The sequence below is a fragment of the Brugia malayi genome (genome assembly GCF_000002995.4).
Source record: "Brugia malayi strain FR3 genome assembly, contig: Bm_v4_Chr4_scaffold_001, whole genome shotgun sequence".
Classification (NCBI taxonomy): domain Eukaryota; kingdom Metazoa; phylum Nematoda; class Chromadorea; order Rhabditida; family Onchocercidae; genus Brugia; species Brugia malayi.
Genome location: NW_025062478.1, coordinates 8,459,358 through 8,474,967, shown reverse-complemented (window position 1 = coordinate 8,474,967; position 15,610 = coordinate 8,459,358). Strand labels below are relative to the sequence as shown.

Below are 15,610 nucleotides of genomic sequence, written 5' to 3'. Positions count from 1 at the left end.
CAACAATAAAGGATACTCTTGAGAGTCTTCATAGGTGTAGAATATATGTTGTAGTTTGCTTTTTATTCAGAAATATTTGCTTCATGAAGTAATATATATATATATATATATATATTTGGAAATGGTTATTTACGTCTAGCTCAAATTTTACTTTTTACAGTCAAGAAGTCGAGGAAAACTTACTAGTTCCCAGGGATAAGAGTAAGGAAATTTAGGGATAAGGCAAAACTCGTTGACATAGCGAGAATAAAGAGTTAGACATCATGTAATGCAAGTGAGATAAGATACAGCATTTTATTCAGAAGAGGAGATTATTGTATCAATGAGACGTAATGCCTTCTTCATTGAACAGTGCTGATGGAGATAATCGTGAAGAGGAAGCAAGGATATTTTTATTTTAAACATACTACAGTAATGTTCGGGAAAGCTTAAGGATGCAGATTTTGTCTCATCAAATTGTTCAAAAAATCGTGGACATGTCGTATTGTAAATCGAACCATAATAAAATGAATGAAAAAAATACGAAGAAGATGACAACATTCACGGTATATGCGAATGTAGTGAGATTACGGGAACCTAAGCAGAATACCCAAATTCCGGTGAAAAGTACCACACATGTCCATCCAGCAAGCCATTTCATGGATATATATCGGAAATACTCATCCTGTAGTATTCTCTAGATTCGGTTAAAATAACTTCAACTTCAATTAAAATTTTAATATATGAGATTTTCTCTACTAAGGCTGATTTTTGCCTTAATGCTGAAATCCCTTGATTGGGATTTTAAAAAACATTATTTTTGGTCATAGACCGACTTAAACTTACAATTTTTCCGTGCTTTTTATATCTTTTCATGTCACATTCTCTATTCTTCAGTGGAAGTTTGACACGCTGAGGAAGGCTTATCAGTGCTTCCTTGGCCTTTTCCCAAGATCCAGGCCCATCAAGTCGGTAGACATATGGTGCATTAGCACTAATAAGCAATCGAAGACAAAAACTAGGCTCTGTGAACATGTACTGAAAACAGATCAGATAAAAAAAAATAAAGTAGTACAGGAAAAATTTAATAAAGAAAAAATTTTAACTTAATTTCTTTTAATTAATTTAAGAAAACTAAAATAAAAATATATGTGAGTAGAAAACTGAAGTAAATACAAATTTGAAAAAAAAAATACCTTCTTTAAACTAGGCTTACAACCTATTTGTTCAGCAATTTCGTCCATATATTTAATATAATCCACTTGAAGAGTGTGTTTCTTACTTTTGAAATATCTGTTATAAAAATAGAAAAAGTACTTAAGGTGTTATTACGTTCATTATAGCAAAGTTGATTCCCCATCACATCCTACAATATTTCCGTCATACAATGCTTAGTGGATTCAAGTATAATGAAATAAGTTTGAATCCGTTATCATTTCGAATGATCAGATAAGCGACGTTAGTTGGATTATGTCTAAACAGCACTCGAACACTTAATACCAGACACCTCTTAGATTACACTCACATTGCAAAGAAATAATTTCCAATGAACAGTTTATATTGTCAATTCTAATCTGTTGGAGATATAGCTCTAACCTTCTCTTATTTTGAGCTCGTTTAAGTTTAATATCAGCCTCCATTTCTGTATGAGGAGGTAGACTAATTTGACCTTTAAATACAGCAGCAACCCATCGAGATTGCATTTCCGAAATTGGCAAAATACTTCCGATAGGTTGAATCAAACCAATAACCGCTAAGGAAGGATATTTCAGTGGAAAAACATATTTGTATAGTTCCACTTCATGATCCTGGAAAATATGGCTTGGACGAAATTCATCAATGATTTTAGTTTGAGGAAAACACTTAGGGAATAACACTTTTCCCAAATTAATTTAAATTCCAAGACGCATATGGTTTTCCTCTAATAGTATAAGGATAATAAGATTTTGATTAGAATTATTTAAATTTCTCAATTGGTGATGTACCTTTAGTGGTATAATAAATTTCGGATACAGAAATGGAAAACCAAAGGTATAACCAGTCGCAAAAATGATGACGTCAGCTGGGAATTGACGTCCTCCTTTGACTTGAACAGTCGTCTCTTGGATTAATTCGATATCTTCCTGAATGATGAATAATATAAACAAAAAATCTTTGAAGAAAACATTTCATGTAATAGAAAAAAATTACTGTAATAACGATTCGTCCGCTACAAAGAAGATTGGGCAAATCATCGTTGATAGTAGGATGTTGTTGCAGAAACCGATGGTTTGGGCGAAGTCCATAGAGATCATGATCCAGTCGTAGCTTTGAATTGAAAAAAAGGCCAAAAGTATTTTTGAAATACGAACTTTGCAAGGTGTCAGAATGGATAAGACGTAATTAAAAAAAAAAAAAAAAAAATGAAAATAGGGATGATGCATGATGCAGTGCTTGCATTCGATATTAAATTTCTGGTAGCAAGCGTAGGAATTACATTTGTAGAATAAACAGATTAAACTGTTCTGGGTCAAAAACAAAAAGAAGAATGTTTAGTCACCTGTTTTACGAACTGGAATTTATGAAATTGAAATCTATTTATGTTACTATTGGAGATAATTAAACTCTTTTTTTCACTCATAATTTTAATATATCAACTTGAAACCTGTAAGCGATGCTCCATGAAATCGTTAGCAACTGTCCACGGTAATTTATCCATCAAATAACTGTATAAACGGGTCATCATCTTCAGATCATTAGGAATACCTCCTTGGCTTACACGATTGAAAATCCATGAGCCACGACGGGTAGAAATTGTGACCTAAGTTAAATTTATCTTCCAAATACAAATTATTGAACAATAACCCTTAAATAATTAGTGTTAGATAATAAATAGATAATTAATGAGTCGCTGTCGTCGGATTGCTAGGGAATGTTCCAAGCAGTATCTATCAGTCTTAATCGTGATTCAGAAACCGGCTCTCATAAATATTCAATCACTCTTCATATACGAAAATTTTGAATAATCATTAATTTGAAGAAACTGCAATGAATAACTTATTATTGGCAATAACACTAACCGTCTTGGCAACTCCAGATAATTCTGCAGCAATGTCAAGAGCTGAATTACCAATTCCAACGATAAAAATATTTTTTTCTTCAAATCCTTGGTAATCACGATATTTATGAGAGTGAAGGATGCGTCCTTTAAATTTCTCACTTCCTAAATCGAACTGACCGAGTCAGCTAACTTTTTCAAATAAGTAGTGGTAGCAACCAAGAAAGTTCTATTAAATGTAAAAAAAAAAAAAAAAAAAAAAAAACATTGAAAATATCATGAAAATGCTAAATGTCTTAGTTAAACAAGCACCAAAAGATTTTTCAACAAATCCACAAAAACATTTAAATATTTCTCAAACGAAGATTTTATCGAAATAATGAAGATGTACCAGGTATCTGAGGATACTGCGGAAGACTGTGATGTCCGGTGCATATCATTACATAATCAAATAGCTTCTTATCACCGTTATTTGTCTTTACTTCCCAAAAATTATCCTTCCGTGAAACCTAAAAAAAGTCCATCCTAAAATTATCCGTTCATGAAACCTAAAAAATGAAAACCCAATAAAATTTATAACTTAATGCAATGTAATCTTTTTATTCAAAATAAAAGCTCAAATTTAAGCATGATATGTTCGTTTAATATATGAATTTGAAGAAATTCCGACATTTGAAGATATTTGAATTTTCCTAATATAAATTTAAATGATCTAAATTAATTCAACGAAGCTGTTATTTAGTGCTATTATTAAATAACACAAGAATTACCTGCTGGACTGTGGTATTAAAACAAATGTGTTGGTATAACTTATTCACATTAGCATAATCTTTCAAATACTCAAAAACTTTTGAATGATGCATAAAATTGCAAAAATTAGACGGTGGTGGAAAGTCAGAGTAGGCTGTCATTTCTTTCGATGTATTCATTACTGTCGACTTCATCACTGTACCTCCCTCCTGAATTTATTTTCGAAATTTAAATTTGTTTATATTAAGTTCATCTCTCACTTTTTTTAAATCCTTTTTTTTCGTTTCCATCAGCTTAACAATGTCTTTTGCTTTGTTATATTTTTTCGTTTTTCTTTTTCGTTTTATAATTCTACTTACTCTGCTAAGATGTTAATTCTATGAGAAACTATATCTTTACTGATGAACAACGTGACAAGTGAGAATGCGGAAGAACACTTTTATTTTTTCTTCCCCATTTTAACATTTCTGGAAGATAAAGTAAATATTTATGCTGCCTTCTAGCTTGCTTTATTATATATTTCTTTCTTTTCTTCCTACAATCCACTTTATTGATATGAGTTCTCCAAGATAAAAAATCTGGCAACAAAAATACCAAGGAATTCATAAAGCTTTCCCAAAAAATTTTGGGAAATAATTGATGTAATTGAAATGAAGTGAACATCACTTTATGTTACTGAAGATTACAATGACAATTTTAGCAATAACTTTTATCTAGGATTGCTCCCCTAATTGTCCCATTGGCCTTGACACGAAATGATGAAAAATTGGTAGACTACTGGAAAATTTTAAGAATTAAACGTCAAATGCACGTACTTGATGCTTTCTTCCTGTTTTCTAATTCTTAAGTTCCAAAATGAAATGAAGTTGAGAAGCTAAGATCAACTTACTATTAACTCGGGTCGATAATTCCACAAGCCTCCAATATCATTAGTGCGTTCATAGGCTATCACTTCCAAGCCAGCTGTGCGACATTCTTTGATGGCAGGCAATCCGCTTGCTCCCGTGCCAATTACACAAACTCTCATTGTACAGACACAGCGATTAGTACAATAGCAGCCAAAACAATTTCATATGTGGTTATAGTTTTGTTTCTTCAAGAATCGACAATCTAGGACAAATGTCGTTTCCCTTCTCCGCCTTTCATTTTAATCTATTTCCCTCAGTCCTTGAGATTTAACATTAAAGGTCAGTAGGCCAAGTATTAATCTGCAAAAGGATGCATTTCTGAGCTGCATAAAATGATTTCATGTTCTTATAAATTCTGCGAGAGTGGAAAATAAAATACTTCAGGTTTAGAAAATTCTTTTCACTTCTTTCATAATCTTTTTGACTTCTTGCATGCCAGAATACTTTATGAGCATCAGAGAGTGACTTTACCGGGAAGAAAAAAGGATCAAAAGAAAATTCCTATCTTTCAAACTCATTCTTCAATTGGTTCGTATGTTCAAGTGAATGAACAATTTCCCTTCTTAATCAAAAAAGTCTCGCTCTCTCAAACATATGTTATAAAATTGCAGTTTTTATTATAATAGTATGCTCGATATGTATACAGCTTAATCGTATGATCTTACAGATTGTTGAGCAGCAATTGAAATAAATTACAGGAAAGACGTTTAAAATATACGAAATGTATAAAACATCTTTCAAGTATCACTTTTACTGATAGTAGCAAAAATATTGGTTAAAAGAAACGAAAGAACGAAGGAAAATGATAAAAGCCTGAGCTAAATTTGTAATTAATAAAAAAAAATAAAAAATAAATTTTACAACAAATAAATTCTAATGAAAAGATACATCTTTCAGCTGTGTAAACCGTATACTGATAAAGCGTCTTCCCAAAAAGTAGTTCGATTGAAGAGCATATTATATTTAATAGCAATATTTGACGTTAATAAGGAGCAAAAAACACGATGAACATGGGATATGTACCAGCCGTAAAAATTATTAGGTATAAGAGAAGAAGTAACTATCTTTTGTTGCGTCACGTTATCAACAGTGGGGCTGGCAGACAATATATATCTATCGTTTTTTACCAAGTTGTCTGAAATTATGTAATGTTTGGTAATTCTTTGACGAACATGAAAAATAAATTCAAATTTGTGACATCGTTCCTAGCTCTGTTCTTCGTTTACTTCAATTATCAAATTTCAGAGTCTTAAAATGTTTTCAAAACAAATGGCCACAAAAAAAACGAATTCAGAGAAAACCTCAGCAATACAAGACATGACTCAGTGAAGTCTAAAAACAATGAAATCCGTCAAACTCACGTTGAATACTTGTTGATATCGCAATATGAGGAAATATAAGAAGTGAAATAATCGCAGTAGAATAAACAAAAGTAAATGCAGCAAGTGATAACATTAAAAGCTTAACGCAATCAGATATGATACTTGCCTTCGACAGAAGTATAGCTATTTCATTATAAGTACAAAACCCGCGTTTTTCTAGGCTATCCTTTGCTACCCATACTTCCACTTCTTCTAATATCTGCACAAATTCAACATAACTTACATTGGTGTTCCAATGCTGAAAAATGAGAAACACAAAAAAAAATTCCATCAGTATCGAAATTTAATAATCACTAAACCCGAAAATTGACTTGAATTTCCTTTCGTGAAAATTCAGATAGTTTCAAAAGTTGTAAATACTACACTTGTCGTAGATGCTCTTCAAACTAACAGATTGAGAAACAACTTGGAAAACTTCACAAAATTTCTGAAAAGCCACTCCCCAAGAATACCAAAAATATGCAATTATAAGTGCGAATCAGAAAAGGAAAAAGCTCTTAACAAAATACTAACTGCAGAAAAACATACAATAGCATCTAGAACGCTCAGCTCCATTTCATTGACTCGTTTCAAAGAGATACTGGCTAATGCAGCCCACTCGTCATTGTAAACGAATTCCCGTTGTCCTACATCCTAAAAACCTATCATTGCTAAACAAATTAAACAAATTCATGCATGATATATTCAAAGAATGCTAATAGTAAGTCGATTTTAACCTAGCGGATGAAGTCAACGTGTCAACAAATGCTTTTTATAGTAAAACATTTTGATATAGTTTCATCACTAATTTGAGATACATATAAAATAAAAATTCGTGATGCGAAAGGAATGAAAAAAGAACAAAGATCTATAAACAAAACTCACATGAAGATATTTGCTTGAAATTATAAGAGCTGAAAGATATAATTCGCCCGGGTCAGAAGATTCAAAACAAGTTTTATCAGCAGTTCGTATACGATCAAGATAAACCATTGCTATTAAAAATGTACAAGCGTCCACACATCCATGACTGCGGATAAACTCTTATAAATTCAAAATTTAAAAGAAATAAACTTATTGCCTGTAAGAAAAGAAGAAAAGATCCTGATAATATAGCATTCAATTGACTAGAGCAGTTTCTCTGAATAATCTCTTCTCGGCAGTCATGGATGTGTGGACGCTTGTAATATATATAAATTGGCATAATAAACAATAAATTGAGTTCAGTTCAGTGTAGTAATTTTTTGTTTCTAACAAAGTTTTATGAAATAAAGTAAAATTCTAAATTAATTCACAACAAACTTTAGACAAAATTTACAGTAAATGCATACCGTGATAAAGAGGTTGCTGAATCCATGCTCATGTAATCATACGGACAATGCCTATCGAAATAGTCCATTGCAAGTTCTAAAACATTTTGGAACAGGTGAAAACTGGTCATTCAATACGACTCAATATTGAAATGATTTCAAAGAATTACCAAGCTTTGAAATTTCCATCCTATAATCCCGCTCAAGGCATCTTCAATTTTGATCTTACAATAATTTTGCTATATTTAAAGATGAGAGTAACTCATTAGCATAGCGTATTTGAAAATCCGACTGAAGTGAAATTTCAAGTTGATTATCCTACCGGAAAGTGGAAGCGGCAACGACTTCATTTGACGACTCCCATAACAAAGAGATCTTCGCAAGCGTTGTTGTAAGCGCTTGAACGACAGCGACACTGGTGGCATTACCGCACGTAAATTCTTACGATCGGATGAAATAGCGCGAAAAATCACTTATACAGTTAATCAACCCAACACGTGTCCTTACCCGGCCCGTTCGAGGGCGCCGTAAACAAAGTCACAGTTACCTAATTTCAGGAATGTTCAAATTCGCGCTGCTTTTCAGTGTCTCTTTTGGAATGGCTGACGAGCGTATGTAGTGCGGTCGGAGTATCGCTGTGATGTGCGATGCATTTCGCAATCGAAGAATGCATGTGAAATGAGCCGATAAGCAGCTGGGAGGGACGTGTGGAGGGAGGGATATTTCCAGTGGAGGGCAGAGGTTGCGGTTTCGTCGGTTCTTTTCGGGGCGGTAACCGTGAAGTTAAATGTTGTTGCTCTTCTAGAAAATGTTGGAGGATGCAACCAAAACTGTACATCTGATGGACCGTTTTTGATTATTTGCAGTGTTGTTGAACTGTTTGTTAGTTCACTATTTCCCGTAGATATTCATTCACTCTTACATAAGCATTCGCACCGTTGTGGCGTTCGATTGGCAGTTGCAGTTATTCTTTGACCTTTGAGTGGTAATAAAGTGGTCTGTCAGCTTTATCATATGATTAGGTTATGGTGAATGTGTTGTGTGGATTACATACGGCATGCTTAGACTATTAAGGTTAGTGAATCCTTCTGAATTTTAGGATCCTTAAAGAGTAAATGTAACCGTTGTAGGATAAGTTTTGAAGAAAGCAAAGTTATAAATTAAGATGGCAACAAAAAAATAAACTTGGAGAGGAAAGGGTAATGATTTGTCGGTCAGATTTTATTGCATAAGCATTTTCACTTCGTTGTTAATGCTGTTTTGAGAAGGTCCCTTGTTTTCATTGTTACCATATATTTCTTAATGTGTTTACTTCTCTCGCTCCCTTTCACCTTCTTATTGGCAGTGGTTTGTTTAAACAATTGTTGACAACAAATTTGCACTTTTCACTAATGTGTACGGGATTTTTCGTTCTTAGGGTTCTGTTGAACTTTCAATTTTTCAAAAATGATAATAATGTTATTCGATTCTGAAGTTTTAATCTGTCTTGTTTTTTGTGTCTTTTTCAAAGTGTGGTACTATCGTCGTAATTAACTTTTCAGCTTTATTATTTTTATTTCTCCTTTATGTCTTCAATATTCCGTAAATATTTCTATCGTAACAAGCCATTCTTTATTTTCTTTTTCAGTGTTTAAAATCGGTTGACAGCTTTTTAAGGCATGTTGTGTTTGAAGTATGATTTAACTAATCATTTTGTTGTTATTGTTTGTTAATTATTTCCTTAAATTTTAGGAATGTAAACTTAGGTTGTCCTTTACCGGCATAAATTAACGTTTTTCTCATGTCATATTGCTGTAAAAAGTAGCGGAGAAGGGGAGGGGACAAGATCAGTATTCATTAAGCATAGTTCCGCATCTGAGAAAATTGTCGAATTAAATTTTGGAATATTGCTACGATTTTCCATTTTTCCACTGAAGTTGTAATTATTATTGCTGTTATCACAAAAAACTTTATACTTTCCTTATCGTTGCTAGTCTTATCACCGTCGTCACTATTATCATTTATTACCGATTCTTCCGCAGTCATGCACATTGTTGTTTTAGATGGCATCTGCACTTTAAATAGCTATCAGTTATTTTGATATTTCAGCAATAGATCTAAGATTTCTGATTCTTACTTGCTTTTAAATTACGTCAAAAAGTTTTTGTTTGATTTGTGATCGATGTTTACTTTTCCATTCAAAAATTCGATTTAGTTTTGCACTTGTCGTCTTTTTCTGGAAGCGGGGAAATTTGTTTTAATAAACATGACAACTTCTTGGATGAAAACTTGTAGAATTTCAGTCATGATTCTTTTAATAATAGCAGACCAGTTAAAAAAAAAAAAAAAAAAAGGTTGGTGTAGGTAGCTGGTTATTAGAAGTTGTCAACTGTATACTTTGATGAAATATGGGACATTTGTCTTTTCAGTAGGATCATTGAGCTTACAGCTACTGGAAAGCAAACTAATAATCCATCTTATTTTATCCTTACATTTTCTTCCGTGTAGTCATAGTTTAGTATTTTGGTATATTTACATATGCACGTGTTATCTTTATCTTCTTTTTCTAAAGCTTTAATAATACTTTACAATACACAGGAAAATGGTCGATCGAAATTAGTTATTTTAACTTAATTTGTTCGATTCAGTTATGTCGTACAAATGAGAGTTTGAAAAGTGTCTGAGCGGAATGTTTTTGAAGTTTTTTTGTATCTGCTTAGTGTTTTAGTAATATCGAGCGGACTTGGTTCAAATAAATAATCGGTTGTGATTGTAAAGTTCAATGTCGTCAATGGACGCCGAATCGTCGGAAAGTTTCCCGGGAAATAGTGAGAAGTCGGTAGATCGTTCTCGTAGTGATCCACAAGTTGTGGGTTTTTCAAACGGTACTTTTTGCAGTACTCAATTGTTAGATTTGTATTAAAGAATTAAATTTAACACTGCTTGGAAATTGGCTTAAAAAATTATGTAGCGGTTTGTGAAATGTGAATGGAAATTTAGCGTAGCCAACAATTCTCATTTATAGCAAGTTCAGTTAAAACTGACACGGTTACAAATGGTGAAAAAGTCATGGAACAGAAGCAAAAAGGAGGATTTGCCCAAATTTTGAACAGCGAACACGGCGATAGTCTTCATGCCATTTCTGAGGTTAATGGAGCTTTTAATTTTGTTTGGATTTCTTATACACTTTTTTCCAGATGGTGTTACCGTAGTAAAAGTATAATGAGAGATGTTTCGCTTGTTTAATTCAGGCTTCTTCGGAACAAAGGACTGAGGGATCTGCAGAAAATGTACGTGATGAAGAGACAAGTAAGGATGCTGCTGAAGATCAAAGAATTGAGGTTCATTTTTGTTAATTTAAAGCAATATTTGTAAAAACTAGAGCGACTTATAGATAAAAGTAACAAATAAGATACACTATATATGTGAAATTTTCGTATTTTCTGTAGCTAAATGTATTCTCAACCGTGAATAGAGCAAGCGCTTCTACGTGGTCACATATGAAGTTCCAAGGTAGTTTAACATTTTAATAATAAAGTTAATATACGTTTCGGAAGATTAGTTTCAGCTGAAAGAAGGATCAAGCGAAAACACTAGTGAAGTACTCGAATCGGAAAAACATGACAGCGTTGCAGCTTCAGCTGGTTCATCTCCTCCACCAGTAAGTTTTTTATCGTTTAAGCTATGCTTGTTTTAACGGCGCTGTAGGAGTTATTACATTCTCAGTTAGACAATACAGTGATTCCTTACAGTGTCTTTCTTTGTATATTTGTTTTCTTGTATTTTGTATGACTTTCCAGTTTTGCATTTGTAGCTTTTAACGATTATAAAGTTTTCACTATCAATGAAAAAGGTCTTGGCGTGACTGATTATCATCTAATTGAGGTTTTGAAGGGCAATCAACTTTCAACTTAGAAAATAACAAAGGTTCCTCGATTCACATTTCCTATTTCTTTCAAGTTTGATATGGTCTATTTTTGAAACATACTGTTTTTATAGAGCAGCGCTGCTCCAGATGAATTGCACATGGATACGGATACGAAGAGTAATTCGGAAGAAGATGATAATAAGAGGTCGAGTGAAATCAAAAATAACTCTGGTAAAGATATCGATGATTCTAAGACTGATGATGATGATGATGATGATGATAAAACAGATACTGAGGAAGGAGAAGACGAAGCACAGAAAAAAGAAAAGATGGATGACGCAGATGCTTCAGACAAAGGAGAAGATAAGACAATTGATACCACTGATAAAAGAGAGGAAGTGAGTAATACTTCGAAAACTAATGATTTTCCTTTTGAAGTGGACTACATTTATTGTGTTTCATAATGGTAATTTTCAAAGAATTTTACTCATTTGAAATATGTTTCATTCATGAAGAATTGAAAGGATGGGAATTTCAGAGTGGTGCTAAACGTGTTTTGCCAAAATGGATGGTGCAGGATGCAGATGCACCACCAAGTCCAAAAGAAGAGACAGATGAAAAAGAGATAACCTTAGCTGTCACTGAAAACGAACCAGCTAGCGGTGCTCGAGGACGAGGACGTGGTAGGAGAGGGCGTGACACGACGAGAGCTGTAGCTAAACCTCATAATGTATGTTAGCACTACAAAAGGGTGAAGTTCATCAACAAAGCTTGAAGGGGAAGATGGGTAGCATTTAGAACCTTTTTTAATCAACAGTTTGTGATTTATTATAAATTCAGATCTTTACTAGGGTTGTTGGATGACTTTCACGTAGCTCATCGTAAATTTATTACGGGTCAGTAATTTTATTTATCTTATTGAGATTTAGGAGGCTGCTACCGAACAACCGCAACCAGAATCATTGGCATCTGGTCGCCCTCGTCGTTCGACACGTTCAAACGTAGATTATGCTCATCCAGATGTAGCAACTGTAGTTGCTGAGCAGGAAGACTTGGAAAATGAGGTATTGTGCTATGAAATTATAGATTTCTGATGATCTTAAATACACTCCGCAATTTCTTATTGTAAGGCACTCTTTTTTGTTAGTCCTGGATAGCAACTATTTTAACTCATGATGTTTTCCTCAGTGTTTTCGGCTGCTTCACTGTGCGGTCATAAAATGGATTTAACAAAAATACAAAGTAGATTTCACTAACTAAAGTTAGTAAATATTTTCGGAATATTCAGCGATTTCACTCTCACTGATACTATCACAAGCTTGTTACAGTTTCAGCTTCAACAAAAAGTTAATCGTAATCGTGGAAGGGGCCGTGGTCGTGGTCGAGGTGGACGTTCCAGTGGTCGTAAACGAGCTGTAGCTGATAGCGATGATGGTGAAGATAGTGATTCTGAATATGGTAGCAACAAAAAACGGAAACGAGCTGGAAGTAGTGGTTCACGGGGCCGAGGACGAGGTAGAGGTCGTGGAAGACCATCTCGAAGTTTGGGTCTGTTTTCATCTGATTTGGAAAATTTTAATAGTATGCGCAAAATGATGCATGAAGTTCTTCCTTTCATTTTTTTTGAAGCCCTTTAGAGGACAGTCGCCATTTTCGCAGTGTTTCCCAAATTATGCTTCTCTATTAATCTGTTTTTTGCAGGAAAAAAGAACAAAGATGAGAGCGATGATGACGATGAGGAAATGGATTTGTCGGACAATGATGCCGGTGGTTCAACTGGTTCTGGTGAGGAATCCTATAAGCCTGCTCCTTCGAAGCGACGCGCTGCTGCTTATGCTGCCGAAGCTCACTCACCTAAAACGCCACCTAAAAAACGTGGTCGTGCTCCAGCAGCTAAAACGCATTAAGCAGTAATTTTTATACGCATTTCATTGCAGTTAATATGCTCATTGCTTATTGCAGTCTCACTTTTCTCGGGGAGGAAATATACAGTTTAAATTGGAAAAAAAATAGAGGAGTCCTCGAAAGTTATTTGATTTATCACGATTTTTATGCTTGCGTTTGCTCCATCATTTATGGACAGTAATCATGGAAAAAAATTATCTTCTAAAAATGTTAAATTATTTCAGGAGGAGACGAATGAATGAAGAGAAGTTGATAATTGATTGCCATTATCATTTTATATGGGAATACATGACATTGTTGAACTTGTTACAGGTCAATTCATTTTTCGAATATTTTTATTTTGTGTATAGGCTCACCATGAGTTTTTATTGTTTTCATTTCTCATGTGGCTGAAAGGCGCGGAGTATATAACGCCATGATTTCCAGTCATGCTTCGTAAGCTTCATTCTCTAAGCTTATTGCTTCACTTCTGAAATCATATTATGGCTACAAGATGTGCCTGTACTGCTGCCCTCTTGGAGTGACATAATTATTATCACACTTAGTGTTCCTTTCTGATTTTTTTTTTTCTTTGGTTTTCTTTACTTTCAGTAGAGATCAGGTAGCGTTAAGCTGCTGATAGTAAGAGATTACTGGAATAGATTGGTAAATGGAGTGTTATCCGTTATAGTAATGTAGTTGGGTCTAATTAAGTGATGTGGTAGTTTTTTATAAGGTATTCTCGTGTTTTCATGTTTCCCAAATTTTTATCCAAAATTTATGCTGAACTGAAAAAAAGGGATGACATGCACACTACGATAACATTGATATCTGAATAACGTTTGAAAAAAATTACTCGCTGAAGGCCCATCATGTTTATTTATAGGGATGTTTGGTACTGTGGTTATTCTCAGAAATAGAATTCTAGTGTTTTGATTGAAATTAACAGAGCTTGTTAATTTCAACATACATTCATGTCACATAGAGAAATGATTGATTATATGGAGCATAACTGAGAGGAATATTTGATTATCCGTTGCCTCTACACCGTTGAGAAAGTATCATGGTGTTAGTGGGGGAGGAAAAGACCACGCGGTAATATTAGTTGGCATTTTTTCTTATTCTCATAACATAAAATGTTATGTAGCTGTTACTACCCCATATCCATCATCGATACCAACAAGTTCCTTCTTTTTCGAATGTTTATCTACCTCTATGCGGAAAGCAGTTGTAATTTGAGTGATGCGTGCATGTTTGTCTGTTTTCATAATGTCTTTTCCTCCCCTCTATCTCCGTAGTCTACTTTTCTTAGAACCTCCTTTCTTTTCTTCATTCATTCATTCTTTAGAACACATGCCGTAGAATTCCCTTATTAATTGAATGTTCTTTTAAAAAAATTTATTGTACATAAAATATCATTTGTAATTTTTGATTTCGATGTTTGGAACTAATTTGTCAATGATGTATCTTGAAATTTCAACTTCTCTTCGTCACAATGTGTCCTGTTACTACTTTCGTTGTTGGAATACATTTTGTAGGGAAATTTTAGAGATCAGGGAAGGAATTTCTGGCATTCGTTCCCACTATGCTATATCCGTTTTATTTTTTGTTGTTTATGAAATTCCTGGTTATTATTATTGACGCATTCTAAAGTGTAGATGATTTTTCATCCGCAATTAGTTTTCAATTACAGAAACAATTTTTTAAGCCAGTTTTTACGCATTTTCTCCATTCATTATTTCATAAAGGTAAGGAAAAGTAATTATTCAGTGTTATTCATTGCTAAAAATGGCTACTAGTGTTGGTACTTTTTACGATTGAGGGACGTGACTTACATATAGGCAGCGTATTCCACTTCGAGATTGTGGAAGTGTTTTTGGCAGTAAATATAAAGAAGTTTTATGAATATGTAGAACTGTCCAGAAGTAATCACTTTCCCTTGAAATCTTAGTGTGGAAGTGGGAAATTCAAGGGATGATATGGTGTGTGAGCCAGCCGTCATTCTATGCCCATTGGTTAAGTGATTGCGCAAATTGTTCGCTAGTGATGTAGTCCAAGGAATAGGAAGTAAAGGGCGAGGGAGAATTTATTGGAGTGGTTTGTGGATATTGAGTGTGATAATAGCCATAAGCAGATGGTATATCTAAATAAGCGAAATGAGCGCTGAAAATGTTTCATATCCCGTAACTAAGGGTTACTCGGGGATATTTTTTGTGCTTTGTTGGACCAATGTAGAGGGTTCTGTTGGTTTATCGGTTAGCTTAAAGATAAATTGTGTTTGTGCGATATTCGAAATGTCATTTTCTCGGCATTTTGATTAGATTTGTGAATATTGGATTTTTTACTTACAAACTATATTCTTTTGTTTGAAGCATTTATGAGTGTGTTGCATATCCAAGGGCTATTTTAGTTACAATAATAATCATTAATGCAAAATTGATTCGCCCATTTCTGTTGTGATCTTTAAAATTTTGATATATGTAATGTCTGGTATTGAATTCGAGTTTATTTGGTAACACTTTTTGCGAGCAGAC

At 33.8% G+C, this 15,610-nt stretch overlaps 3 protein-coding genes across 8 annotated transcripts; 1 reads left to right on the top strand and 2 right to left on the bottom strand.

Annotated features, from left to right (window-relative positions):
- Positions 1-460: 460 nt before the first annotated feature.
- Positions 461-4,793, bottom strand: Bma-fmo-4 (Uncharacterized protein; the record flags this gene model as incomplete). 4 transcript variants are annotated; one of them, XM_001901503.2, is made up of 11 exons in its annotated part: positions 461-664; positions 826-1,017; positions 1,176-1,272; positions 1,576-1,787; positions 1,965-2,102; positions 2,170-2,286; positions 2,624-2,779; positions 3,039-3,181; positions 3,408-3,525; positions 3,787-3,975; positions 4,656-4,793. In XM_001901503.2, the coding sequence occupies 11 exons, from the start codon at positions 4,791-4,793 to the stop codon at positions 461-463; spliced, it is 1,704 nt and encodes a 567-aa protein (XP_001901538.2). The 4 variants fall into 4 exon arrangements, with proteins under 4 accessions (XP_001901538.2, XP_042938075.1, XP_042938076.1 ...); XM_043082141.1 differs by lacking the exon at positions 2,170-2,286; XM_043082142.1 differs by lacking the exon at positions 3,787-3,975.
- Positions 4,794-5,567: 774 nt separating this feature from the next.
- On the bottom strand, positions 5,568-7,770 carry Bm3241 (Uncharacterized protein; the record flags this gene model as incomplete). Of its 2 annotated transcripts, none has more annotated exons than XM_001901504.2 (6): positions 5,568-5,809; positions 6,036-6,294; positions 6,585-6,689; positions 6,921-7,065; positions 7,367-7,442; positions 7,668-7,770. In XM_001901504.2, 6 exons carry the CDS (start codon positions 7,768-7,770, stop codon positions 5,568-5,570), a joined length of 930 nt encoding a protein of 309 aa, XP_001901539.2. The 2 variants fall into 2 exon arrangements, with proteins under 2 accessions (XP_001901539.2, XP_042938074.1); XM_043082140.1 differs by having other exon boundaries at positions 5,798-5,809; positions 6,280-6,294.
- A 2,345-nt stretch (positions 7,771-10,115) lies between these two features.
- Bm3245 (Uncharacterized protein) lies at positions 10,116-13,099 on the top strand (the record flags this gene model as incomplete). 2 transcript variants are annotated; one of them, XM_001901506.2, is made up of 9 exons in its annotated part: positions 10,116-10,209; positions 10,350-10,471; positions 10,576-10,665; positions 10,893-10,985; positions 11,324-11,590; positions 11,731-11,922; positions 12,122-12,256; positions 12,527-12,740; positions 12,894-13,099. In XM_001901506.2, the coding sequence occupies 9 exons, from the start codon at positions 10,116-10,118 to the stop codon at positions 13,097-13,099; spliced, it is 1,413 nt and encodes a 470-aa protein (XP_001901541.2). The 2 variants fall into 2 exon arrangements, with proteins under 2 accessions (XP_001901541.2, XP_042938073.1); XM_043082139.1 differs by having other exon boundaries at positions 12,521-12,740.
- Between the last annotated feature and the right edge of the window lie 2,511 nt (positions 13,100-15,610).